Below are 12,021 nucleotides of genomic sequence, written 5' to 3' on the forward strand. Positions count from 1 at the left end.
GGGGGTTGGGGACACTGGGAGCAGTGAGGAGGGGGGGAACAGAGCAGTGTGGGAGGCAGCTCCCAGTGAGGGAGGGAGGGAAGCACGTAGGCAGGCAGGCAGGCAGCAGTTCTAGCCAATCAACACTTTATTTTTCCAGTCAACACCCACACAGATGTTACTGTCCACCTCCTGACCCTAACAGGGGATCCTGTCACACTGGGACCATCTGTGGCCCCCAGAGAGCAGTCTCTTTATTCCTTCCTAGGATAGTAGGAAAGCCCTTTGTCCCAACAGGACAGAGCTCCTGCTCACTAACGCAGCACTGGCACACATGCTGTAGGACTCCTGCTCTCCCCCCTCATCAGGGAAGGCCATGTTGAACTAGGACACCGGCGCAGCGGAGCTGACATGGGTGACAGTGGCCTAAGCGCATCACCACTGGCCTGACCCACCACCCCAGTGTTAGTCTGTACCACCCAGACAGGGGCCTCCCAAAAGCTTAGCCACGGCCTGCTGGGAAGGAGGAGCTGGCCAAGAGTGGGGATTGAGCTGCTGAGGACAGGACACAGCCAGGAAATAAAGCAGAGGGAAACATGGGACAGGAGAGAATGATAAAGTGCCCAAACTAAACCACCAGTGGGACACGAGGACAGAGCAGCACAGGTCCCTGAGGATAGGAGGAAAAAAGAAAGGGACAGACCACCAGGGCTTGAAGCATAGTGGAATGAGAAGAGAGATGAGGCAGGGAGGCAAGTGCAGGCTGTGGGAAGGACTTCCCTAGCCCTGTTCACATCCACTAACCCAAGTGTAAAATTATTTACAAACTTAAAACCAGTCCCAGGCACGGGCACCATACCAGGCCTGGGACAGCAGGCAGGCAGGCAGGCAGGCAGAGGGTGGACTGGCTACCATCTGACAGCCAGCTTCCCCACACATGACCTCTCCCTAGAGCAGGGAAGAGGAAACAGTGACGCCCCTAGCCAGGAAACCCTACTGCGCCTGCAACTCCTTCCCCCACGGCTCATGGCTCTGCCACGGCCTGAGCCTCTTGGTCTGACTGTACCAGAGACAGGGTGTCGGGCCCTAGGGATGCAGGGGGCGGAGCATCAGGGGCCTCTGAGGGTGTCTCTGGCCCCAAGCCCAGCTCAGCATTCAGCTGTTCCAGCTCCCCCTGATCCAGCAATTCGAAGTCCTCAGTGGTGAGTGCCTCCTCTTCCTCAGGGGCAGGAAGGGGCTGGGGCAAGTCCTGGGGAAGAGGTGGGAGCACTGAGGGGGAGGGGACCGGGTCACTTTCAGCAAGGCAAAGTAAGGGTGACAGGGTGCTCGGTGCAGTGGTGAGGTCACCACTCACTGCCTCCGGGCTCAGTGTCTCCACTGGTCCTCCAGGGGAGAGCTTCGCCCCATCTGTGGGAGAGCCCGCCCCATTGAAGTGCGTGTTCACAAAGTGAAGGGGGGATGAGAGCCGAAGCAAGGTTTCCTCGGCTACTACATCTTCCTCCTCCTCCTCCAAGTCCAGATCTTGCCTTGAGAGGGCCTGAGGGAGCCCCAGCAGGTCTTCAGTAGGAGGGGCTGGCTCTGTCTCCTCTCCTTCCCCCAGCTCCCGGCTTAGGGCCTCCTCTGGCTCACTCGGCAGGCTCTGCTGGTCCAAATCTGTGCCAGACACAAAGGGTCAGGAATGGGTGGATGGGCCTGCTGTTCTGAACCATCCCAAAAGGCAATTAGCTCAAGGAGGAGACTCAGGACATGGAATACTGGACCAGGCCTTGGATCTTAAAGTCTTTCAGAAGCTTTAAGTCACATTAGAGGATCAGTTCCCAGAAAAAAAACATTTATGGGGGTGACAACCAGAGAGCACAGCCAATAACCACAACAAAGAACAGGAAGAATGGAAGGGTAAAGGGCTTCTCATACCCTCGGAGACATCAGTTAGCTGTGGAGTTGTGGCCCGGGATACAGAGAAGCCACCGCTCTCCAAGATAGAAGCCTCCTCGTCTGACAGCTCTGAGTCTGTAATGGCCAAAGCCAATGCTGTTTTCTTCACATCCACCTGCAGGAGAACCCGAATGACACAACGGGTGAGAAGATAAAAGACAGAATTTTTCAAAAGCACCACCCCCCACTGACTCCCACCCCCTTGAGGAGAAGCTGCTCCAATGCAGATTCTCCTCCAACCTTCTATTTGATATCCCATCTCCCTTGGACCTCACCACCGGGGAGAAGCCGGCCAGTTCCGCTTCACTTTCGCTCTCTGTCTCTGCCAGCGGCTCATCACCTCCGGGGGGTGCATTCTTCCCCTGCCGCTCTAGAGAAACAAGAACAGCAGGTCAGTGACCAAGCAGAGACAGTGGTGGGGGATGAACACAGCCCAGAAACTGGAAAGTAAGTTCCAGGACATTTCATGAGCCATGCCCCCAACGCCCCCCTTGCAGGACCCCTCCTGGGTATGGGAGCCCCTTACTCTTCTTATCGTGTTTGTGATGCAGGGCGTCAGCTTCTGCCTTCATGCTATAGTCCAACTGCATGAGCAGGGGCTCCAGGCGGGTGTACATCCTCTGGATCAGCTCATGATAAACCACCAGGGGCCACAACAGGATGCTCAGCACTAGGGGGCAGAGGGTTCACTCAGAGCTCCTGAAGTCTATTTCATAAGGGCCCCATTTAATCGGTTCCCAAAAAGAAAAGGCTGAAGGCTTTCTGGAGGCTGTACCAACCTCCTCCCTCCACATCTACTACTCTCCTCCCCAGACTACTCTTGCGCTATTACTAACACACCAGCAGCCCCTGGAGATCTCCGTAAATGGATAACCAAACAGAGAGAGAGAACCACCCTCCCTTAGAGTCAGTCAGTCTCTTTGATTCAGTCCAGTAAGAGAGGAGAAGAGGGCTTCAAGAAAGGCAGGGGTTAAACCCTACTTACAGATAATGTAGGAAATCATAATCCCCGGAACATAGTGTCCCAGCACAGCCAGCACAGCACAGCCAGAACAAACTCGAGCACAGAACTGCAGAGAAGAGCAGAGGGTCTAAAAGGAATATGCCCCACTTATCTGGGCAAGAAACTGCTGCTCAGCTGATAGAAGGAGGGGTGTATGCCTTCTCAGGATGCAGGCATCCAGTCTAGTCAAGAGGATGCCGAAGACCACCAGTTCAAGAAGTTTACACTAGACATCACCAAACACCTATAATGCAAACTGTTCTGCCCTGACCAGAAACAGTGTAAGCACATCAAACACGTCTTCCCTGAAATGAGACTACTTCTGCACCAAGCCACCACCGGGGAAGGCTGCCTCAGAAAGGCTCCAGCCCTCTTCCTTCAGTGTCTAGCCAGGGATTTCACATTACCCCTCCCCGCCTCCCACCCGCCTCTATTTCCCCACAGTGCAGGAAACTGTTCTAGGGCGTGGAGATTACCTGAGCTGGATTCTGCCTCTTGTACTGCAGCAGCTCCTGCAGGTGAATCTGGAAGGTGAGCCAGCTCTCAGCCAGGTATCTGCACAACTCGGGCACACTCAGCAGGTGCGGCCGGGCGCCTGACCCCGCACCCTCACTGGGGAGACATGACATGACCCCTGGAGGCCTCAGACACCAGCTTCCTAGGCACTCAAATCCCTCTGAGAATGCCAATGAGTTCTTCACTCTGAACGAGCGGACAACCCCACCTCCCAAAGGGAGGCTGTTCTGATCTTGGGGAAGCAAAACCAAGAGTTTCCAACCCTCTGCCCCGTAAAGGAGCAGGTACCCAAACACATAAACAGGAACCCAGGACCAAACTTGTCGCCGGTCCATTTGCTACACTGGGGTATGTGCCTGCAGAAGCTGCTGTGCACCGTGGTGACACTGGCACCAAAGCAAGATAAGGTTTGGGTATTTGTCTTTAAGAGGTGGCCTGCACTCACCTGTCAGAGTGTGGCTCCTCTGGAGATGATGCTATAAAGAGAGGAAGGAACTAGTTGAGTGGTAGGGCTCTGGGAGACACTCCCCGGGGCAGGAATAGCTGCCCCTACTCTATATACCCGGAGCACTTTCTTCAGATGGCAGTTGCAGAAAAATTGCATCGTTATGGTTGTTTGTACTTGTATATCTGTTTCCTTTTTATTTTTTTTTAAGGATTTTTTAAAAAAAGATTTTATTTATTTATTTGACAGACACAGATCACAAGTAGGCAGAGAGGCAGGCAGAGCGAGAGAGGAGGAAGCAGGCTCCCTGCTGAGCAGAGAGCCCGATGCGGGGCTTGATCCCAGGACCCTGAGATCATGACCTGAGCCGAAGGCAGAGGCTTAACCCACAGCCACCCAGGCGCCCGTTTCTTTCTTTAAACTCCATTCTTCTCTTCAAATATTTTATTTTTAAGTAACCTTTATATTCAACATGGGGCCCAAACTTAAAACCCCAAGATCAAGAGTCCCACGCTCTACCAACTGAGCCAATCAAGCACTCCAAACTTCACTCTTTCCAAACACGTTTTATTCATGTTTACATCCCAAGCAGCTCACACAGCCCGACATCTAATTGCTCCTAGAACACCTATTTAGTAGACCCACGGATAACAATAACAAAACAGAACCTAATACTCCTGTGATCCCCAAAACACGCAAAACTCTACCACAAACATAACAGTATTGACTCATTCAGTCTTCATCTCCTTGCTTAGTAAATTTTATCCTCCTTGTTTCATAAAAGAGAAAACTGTTAACAGAAACAGTCTGAGGTTAACAGAAATTGAGTGATTCTTACAAGGTCACATGCATGGCAAATGGCAGAACAAGCAACAAAACCCAGGTAATGTGGCTCTACAGTCCACACTCTTTAACTACTACACTCAACACTGATTTTAGAGGGAAGAGGGAAATTCTCCATTTCGGGACTGGGGAAGTGGTGGTGCCTGGGAGCTGACTGCCTGCTGTCCATTTTCCCTCCCCTTTCAGCCCACCCAGCGGGGTCAGGCACAAAGCAAGTGCACGACGGGGCTTGCTGAATGAAGTTAACACTCACCTGAGATGTCAGGGAAGAAGCGAGGCTGCCAGAGATCCAGCAGAAAATAGGCCAAGAGTGAGACGCTGAGTAGAAAGAAGGGCCGGAGGGACGACGAAGACAGCAACCTTAGGAAGAAACAGGCACCTCGGCGGTGAGTGGGTGAGAGACTCCCGCATCCATCGCCAAAGGTGGAAAAGCGCCCACTGATGGGGGAACGCGAACCTCCAGGCCTAACTCGAAACCCGAGATAGAGGACTGGGGCAACCCCGACGGACAACAGCCGGGGGAAGGGGGTCATTCCACCGGGGCAGGTGTCAACCCTGGGACCGTGAATGGTGCCCCGGGCCCCTCCCGCCCCCGCTCGCCCGCGCTGCCCGGCCCCGCCCCCTCCTCCTCCGCGGCCGTTACCAGAAGAGGCCGTTGAGAGCGGCCGCTGTGACCAGGCTGTGCAGCGGTTTCTCCCACACCAGCAGCCGCTGCGCTGCCGCCAGCACCGCCTCCCAGCCGCGGAGCCGCAGCCACAGCGTCGTGGCCAGGCGGCCCACCGCCTCGGCCGTGGCCGCCTCCTCCTCCGCCTCGCCGGTGGCCTCTCCCATGCCTAGGCTCAGACCCAGGCCCAGGCCGAGGCTCAGGCCCAACCCCGGGCCTCCACCCGCGCCGGTGTTACCACCGCCACCGCCGCTCGCCATGGCCCCGTCGCAGCCGCCGCCCGAGCCCGCGAGGAGCCAGGGCTGCGCGGCCGCCGCCGGGGGCGCGTCAGGCGGAAGGGGGCGCACGCCGCGGAGAGCGCAGCCGAGGCCGCCAAGGCCCGTCACGTGACGGCGGACGGCGGAGCCCGTCACGTGACGCACCCTAACCGCCGGGATAGGGCGGCCCGCGCCTGCGCGCTGGAGGTTATCCGGGCGCCTGCTTCTGCGCGGGTGCGTGTTGTGGCTGCTGGAGTCGGGAGTCTCCGTCTGGTTTTAAGGCACCCTCGTCCGTGGGGCCCGAAGGACTTTATCTCCGCGTTTCCGCACTGTGGCCCGTTTTCTTCTCCCTGTATAGGCAGGCGCCTAGGGAGTCGATACTCCCGATGTGATGCCGACCGAAGGGGCAGGAAGTGGGCTTCCAAATGCCTAGTGTCGCGGGTGGGATCTGCTTCTGCTCGGGAAGGGCGGCGGCTGTCCCATTACTCAGCCCTTGATTTACTGGTCCTCCCAGTTCCCTCCCCTCAGCGGATAAACAAACACCGGCGCGTGACTCGACCGACTCAAAAACAGCTTCACCTACTTCAAAAACTTGTTTCCTCCTCATCGCCTTCTGTAAACTTTACTGCTAGCGCGTATTGGAACTCTTTCCAATCCCTTGCTCAAACAGGAGATCGGGGTTGCGGGGTGAGTTTAAAAATAGAATCCTGTTTAGATGTTTATTTGAGGGAGCATAATACCATTTATTGAGGCTCACAACGTACCAGGTGCTTTATGATCCCTTGTGATCATTTAATTTCTGCAGTAACCCCACAAAAAACGTAATTGGGTGTAGAATTCAAGCTAGTGAAAGGAAGGTATACAGCAAAGTTTCTCTGCCACCTTGACCACAGTGCACCCACTGTTTTTTTCTGTATTCTTTCCGATGTTTTGTATGTACATTGTTCTGAGTGTGTATATTTTTCAAAACACTCAGCAGCTACTCATCCTGCATTTTGGTTTTATTCACATTAATTATCTGCATTGCTACGAAAGGGTCATTCGGGCTTGTTCATCCTCGCATGGTTCTCCGGGAATTGTTCCTATTACCCAGACGAGGACACGCTGGGGCTTAGCTCTGGGACTCGCCCGGGCTCGGGGCGACCAGGAGGAAGGCGAGCCCGGCTCGTCCGTGGAGGTCGGGGCTGGCGGCTGGGCCCAGCGTGGGGGCAGGAAGTGCCGGGCGCTGAGTCTCCCGCGACACCCCTGCGGCTAGTAAACGCGAGACCGACGCGCGGCGCGGTATTCTAGCTGCACACGCCTGGCAGCCGGGTCTACTCCGCACTGGGTAAGGTGAGCGCCCCGAGTCCCCCAGGCCCGCAACCGGAGCCCGGATCTCGGAGCCGGGAGCCCCGCCCGGGGCGGAACAGGAAGAGGCGCCCGCCAGCCCGGCCCCGCCTGCCGCCGCCGGCGCGAGGACCGGGGGCTGCGCTGGCCAAGGGCGGCGTTCTGCGCTGGGGAGGACGGCGGGCAGGCGAGGGCTCGGCGGCTCCCTCACCACGCGTCCCCTTCCACGTTCGTAGGGCGGCGAGTGGCGGCGCGATGGACCTGGCCGGGCTCCTGCTGGACGAAGAAGGCACCTTCTCCCTCACCGGCTTCCAAGACTTCACGGTGAGAGGGCGGCCCGCCCCCTCCGCGGCCTGTCGGTACTTGAGCTCGGACCCCGGGCGCTCGCCTGGGTACCCGTGTGGGGCTGCCACCTCGCCTGACCGCTGGGTCCGGAAGCCAGGCGGCAGCCGCTCGAGCCTTGCCTACTCGAGGCCCGGGCTCCTTGGGCCCCGAGGGAGAGCGCGGGGTAGAGGAATGGAGATAGGGTTAGCCAGCCGGGGACCTGCACGGAGTACCTCTCCTGCGGAGCAGTCAGTGGCGGAGGATTCCTGCCCTCCCCTCTGCCATTTGTGATAGGCTGCCCTTGGCATATAACCCGGACAACGGGGCGGGTTAGGGCGTGGGCCCCGCTAGCAGTGGGGTGAGCCTGCTGCCCCGCACCCCATTTCACCCTGAGCCAGGATCTCTATTGTTGCCTTGCCTGGCTTTCACGCTCCAGCACCTGCCGTTTCAGTTCCTCCCCGGGCACCAGAAACTGAGTGCTCGGATCCGAAGGAGACTGTACTATGGCTGGGACTGGGAAGCTGACTGCAGCTTGGAGGAACTCTCCAGCCCGGTGGCAGGTTAGTGTTGCGTGATTGGACAAGTGAGAAGCCTGAAGATGGGGTTGTCAGCCGTCACCAAAATGGGCAGGTGTGTACCCCATGAGCTACACCGTGTGGCCACTGCTAACTTACTGGTACCTGTTATAAGGACTGGCTTTCCAGTCACATTTTTTTCAGTCTAGATGAGTAGAAAACAGTGCTGTCTTACAAATTTATATCATTCTTGATTTGTATATGAGACACACATATGTATCCCAAATTCACAGGGTGTTTATTTCTCAGATGAGTGGGGCAAAAGACAAATCTAGGTGATTTCTTCAGGTGATCCAGAAATAAGCCTCCTTGCTGGAAGGAGCTGAAATTCAAGTGTAGAATGGGCCTTTTGTCTCAGCATGGGAGAATTTGGTCTATGTTGTTACTGTGGTCCTGTCTCTGAGGCTCAGATCATACAGATCAGACTTTTCTGCTGATAGCAGTGGAAACTGGGTGTGTTGGGAGGCAGGGTGGTAAGGGAGGAGTTGTTTTCCTACTCTGGCTTCCTTCTGCCTCCTGCAGACATTGCTGTGGAACTGCTCCAGAAGGCGGCCCCCAGCCCAATTCGCCGACTCCAGAAGAAATACGTAGCTCATGTGTCCCGGTGAGCCTAGAATTGAGGGGGACAGGATGAGAGTGTTTGGGCCTTAAAGAGAGGGAAAAGGTTATGTCTAAAGAGAAGATGTAAAGACCCAGGGATGCGCATCCTGAGTGGTGAGAGTGGAAAGACTGTTCGGGTTAATTAGGGATCTTTTCCATCACGCAGGGAGGCGTGCATCTCCCCATGTGCTATGATGCTTGCCCTGGTGTACATCGAGCGGCTCCGGCACCGAAACCCCGACTACCTACAGCACGTGTCATCTTCTGACTTGTTTCTGATCTCCATGGTAGGACGCCCCCTCCCCTTCATCTCCCTGGTGAGCCGGGAGCTGGGCGCCAGCTCTTCCCACTCCACTTCTGGTTCCTTTGCAGATGGTGGCCAGTAAGTACCTCTATGACGAAGGGGAGGAGGAGGAGGTATTCAACGATGAATGGGGAGCTGCAGGGGGTGTGGCTGTGCCCACTCTCAACGCCCTGGAGCGGGGCTTCCTGAGTGCCATGGTGAGTGGCCATTCTGTCTCTCATTCAGTTCCTCTGAGCTCATCTTATGTTCCTTTCATCCTCTGCTTTTCTCTGTCAGTGTTCTGTAGTTTCTTTGTTTCTCTTTTTGCCTCTTCTCCTTGTGTCTTTCCTTATTAGTGGCTTCCCTTCCCACCCTTCTGGACCAGCCACAGCCTTTGGAGGTTCCTGGCATGGTGAGGCCAAAAATGGAGCAGCCGCCGCCCCCCAGTTCCTCAGGCCCTACATGTTACATTCTGAGTCAGAGCTTATCTCATGGGGTTCTGATTATTTGTATCCAGACTTCTTCTGCCTCCTGACTCTGAGCTACCTACAGCCCAATCTTAGGATTATTTTCTCTCTTTTCCCTTAATGGAGGATGTTCTGTGAAACCAGATAATGTGGTGTTAAATGAGTTAATATATAAAAGCTCTCGGAACAGTGTAGCACATGGGAAGTGCCAAGTCAGTGTCTGTGGGAGCAGTGCTTGTAGCTGGTGCCGTGGTCCTGGTTGTTAAGTGACAGTGGCTCATCGCTGAAGCTTGCTTGGTGCCCTTGTCTTCCTCCCTGTAGGACTGGCGTCTCTACACTGACCCTCGGGAGATCTTTGAGGTGCTGAGCTGGCTGGAGAGCTGGTAGGTTCTAGAGTTGGGCAGAGGGGCTCAAGGGATTTGAGGGGTTAGACCTCAATCTTAAGTCGACGGTGGGGGTGGTCTGTGTAACTGGAGGGGGAGGGGGGAGACAGGAAAGAGAAGTGCCCAAGGTAGTGGTTCGTAAACCTGTCTGCCCTCTTTGTAATCACCTTGGGAATGGTGGGAGGCGCTTATTTAAAATACAGATCTCAGTATCGTGCTCAGCTCCTGGATCGACAGGTAGGCTAGGAATGTGCACGTGTAACAGGTTGCCCTGTGTGTCCTGGTGGCTGCCCAGGGGAATGAGGCCACCACCGAGGGCTGTGGAAGGGGTGTAGATGCCCTCTGTCTTCCTCCCCTGCCCACAGTGTGGCTGCGCAGCAGGGGCGGCGGCGGGGCTGGTACACCTACACAGACCTGTGTGTGCTGCTGGAGCAGCCGGCCTGGCAGTTGGCCCTGGGCTCCCTCTGCCAGCGCCTGGCAAAGGTGAGGAGGGTTGGGAAGGACAGGGGCCGGGTGTGGGCTGGTGTGTAGGGCGGGATGAGCAAGTGCCGAAGGCCTCAGGAGATGGGGTTTGAGAGTAGATGGTGAAAGAGAGCTCTGACTTGAGCAGACAAACTAAGGGGTGGGCGCGTTAAAGACAGAGCGGGTTTTGGGGGAAGGGTGTTTGGGTACTGACTCTTCTTACTTTCCCGCAGCTGTCCTGCCTGTTGGCCATGGCGTATGTGAGCAGTGTGGCCTTGGCAGTGGCCTCAGTGGCCGTAATTCACCAGTCCTTGGGCCTGTCCTGCAGCCCTTCACCAGGCCCTCCAGATCTTGGATTGGCCTCCAGGAGCCTCTTGGAACCCTGCACACCTTCTTCCGTGCCGCAGTGCCTGCCATGTCCTATTAACATCTCCAGTGGCCAAGAAGGTGACGCAGGGCTGCGTTCACTGTGGGGCAGTCTCCTGACCTCACTGACTCCTCCATCAGTGCCTCCCCCAGACCCGCCTTCCCCTCCCACTCTTCTCCAGAATTGTCCCCTTTGCCGGAAGCTGCAGAGAGACTCCCCAAGCTGCCATGCCTGCCACCACGTGAACCGTACAGTTCCCACTGGGCCCCCCAAAGCTGGGTACCACTCCCATGGCCTGGCTCCACCCTGGCCCTGGAGCCCAGTACCCCCGCTGCTCCCTCAGCCCCAGCAGTGTTCCCTCTTCAGTGTCATGGAACTAGCCCGTCTCAAGTCTTTCATTTTCCCAGGCTAGGCAGGCCTCCAGGGAATACATTAAGAGGATCTGGGAGTCCTTGAGAACCTGGAGGGGCAAAGCTTGATTTAGATCCTCTCCGCCTCTCTGGGTCCTCAGCTGGTCCCTGTCCTTCTAGGTGATGAAGCTTAAGGGGTTGTGGGGCAGAAAGACTGAAGGTCGCTCACTCTCCTAGACCTCAGCGGCTGGCTGTTTGCCCAGGGTGGTGAGGGTACCAGGGGAAGCTTTGGCTTGGTGACCAGGGCCATGTCACAACCAGCCAGAGAAGCCCCCATCTTTCTACCTCCCTGGGTTCTAGACTTGCTGTTGAGTTCTCTAGGAAGGAAGGGGAAAGTGGGGTGAGGGACGGAGGGGATGTTGACTGGCGGCCTGTGTGATGTCCCTGAAGCAGGAGAGCCAGGGACAGATAGGGCCAAGGTGGGATCTGCCAAGGGAAGGCAGGGGGAGGTGGGAAACCCTCTCCACACCCATCCCCTGGATGTGGCCTAAAGGAACCAGGGATTACTGACATCTTCAGCCTCACCCTTTTGTCTTCCAGCCTCTTCTTACTACTTTGCTCCTGGCCTTCACTCTCTTCCCGTTCTTCTTCTGGGTGTTCTTTTCACAGGCCACTCTGGCCACTGCTTTGTATCTGGGTTTTTCACGCTTTTGTAGAACTGAGGTTTCAATAAACAGTGTCAGTTGCATGGCCTGGATTCTTAATTCTGCGGCAGCCCTGGAAGAATCCCTCCTCCCCCAACCCCATATCTGGATTCTGAGCTTTTCTACTTCCTGAGCCCGTCATCTTGCAATTCATTCTTCCAGAAACCCATTTTAGAACTTACCTGTTTGAGAGACGCCTGGGTGGCTCAGTGGGTTGGCAGTCTACTCTTGGTCTGGCTAGGGTCATGACCTCAGGTTTATGAGATTGAGCCCCACATCGGGCTCCATGCTCAGTGGGGAATCTGCTTGATATTCTCTCTCCCTCCACTTCTGCCCTCCCCTGACTCAAATGTGTGTGCCTGCGTGCTCGCTCTCTCTCTCCCAAATAAATCTTAAAAAAGGGGGAGTGCCTGGGTGGCTCAGTGGGTTAAAGCCTCTGCCTTCTGCTCAGGTCATGATCCCAGAGTCCTAGGATCGAGCCCCACATTGGGCTCTCTGCTCCGTGGGGAGCCTGCTTCCTCCTCTCTCTCTGCCTGCC

General features: G+C 56.0%; 2 protein-coding genes across 3 annotated transcripts; one reads left to right on the plus strand and one right to left on the minus strand.

The window, feature by feature from the left end:
- Positions 1–109: 109 nt before the first annotated feature.
- RETREG2 (reticulophagy regulator family member 2) lies at positions 110–5,764 on the minus strand. Its single transcript, XM_059168005.1, has 9 exons — positions 5,365–5,764; positions 4,975–5,081; positions 3,879–3,909; positions 3,394–3,529; positions 2,900–2,984; positions 2,441–2,584; positions 2,190–2,284; positions 1,894–2,029; positions 110–1,632 (listed from the first exon to the last, which is right to left on the minus strand). Exons 1-9 carry the CDS (start codon positions 5,643–5,645, stop codon positions 1,004–1,006), a joined length of 1,644 nt encoding a protein of 547 aa, XP_059023988.1. The 5' UTR covers positions 5,646–5,764; the 3' UTR covers positions 110–1,003.
- Positions 5,765–5,885: 121 nt separating this feature from the next.
- On the plus strand, positions 5,886–11,527 carry CNPPD1 (cyclin Pas1/PHO80 domain containing 1). 2 transcript variants are annotated; one of them, XM_059168007.1, is made up of 9 exons: positions 5,886–6,329; positions 7,205–7,292; positions 7,744–7,852; positions 8,390–8,471; positions 8,634–8,754; positions 8,840–8,968; positions 9,539–9,600; positions 9,966–10,083; positions 10,296–11,527. In XM_059168007.1, exons 2-9 carry the CDS (start codon positions 7,224–7,226, stop codon positions 10,839–10,841), a joined length of 1,236 nt encoding a protein of 411 aa, XP_059023990.1. In that variant the 5' UTR covers positions 5,886–6,329; positions 7,205–7,223; the 3' UTR covers positions 10,842–11,527. The 2 variants fall into 2 exon arrangements, with proteins under 2 accessions (XP_059023990.1, XP_059023989.1); XM_059168006.1 differs by lacking the exon at positions 5,886–6,329 and adding an exon at positions 6,369–6,974.
- Positions 11,528–12,021: the final 494 nt, after the last annotated feature.

The sequence above is a fragment of the Mustela lutreola genome, chromosome 3, assembly GCF_030435805.1.
Source record: "Mustela lutreola isolate mMusLut2 chromosome 3, mMusLut2.pri, whole genome shotgun sequence".
Taxonomy (NCBI): Eukaryota; Metazoa; Chordata; class Mammalia; order Carnivora; family Mustelidae; genus Mustela; species Mustela lutreola.

Excerpts from the sequence above, each read along its gene's own strand:
- RETREG2 (XM_059168005.1), bottom strand. The coding sequence starts at position 5,645 with ATGGCGAGCGGCGGTGGCGGTGGTAACACCGGCGCGGGTGGAGGCCCG. Across the intron at positions 5,082-5,364 it reads GCTCTCAACGGCCTCTTCTG|GTTGCTGTCTTCGTCGTCCC; the intron begins GTAACGGCCGCG and ends TTTCTTCCTAAG. Across the intron at positions 2,985-3,393 it reads AGAGGCAGAATCCAGCTCAG|TTCTGTGCTCGAGTTTGTTC; the intron begins GTAATCTCCACG and ends TCTTCTCTGCAG.
- CNPPD1 (XM_059168007.1), top strand. The coding sequence starts at position 7,224 with ATGGACCTGGCCGGGCTCCTGCTGGACGAAGAAGGCACCTTCTCCCTC. Across the intron at positions 8,969-9,538 it reads GGGGCTTCCTGAGTGCCATG|GACTGGCGTCTCTACACTGA; the intron begins GTGAGTGGCCAT and ends TCCTCCCTGTAG. Across the intron at positions 10,084-10,295 it reads TCTGCCAGCGCCTGGCAAAG|CTGTCCTGCCTGTTGGCCAT; the intron begins GTGAGGAGGGTT and ends ACTTTCCCGCAG.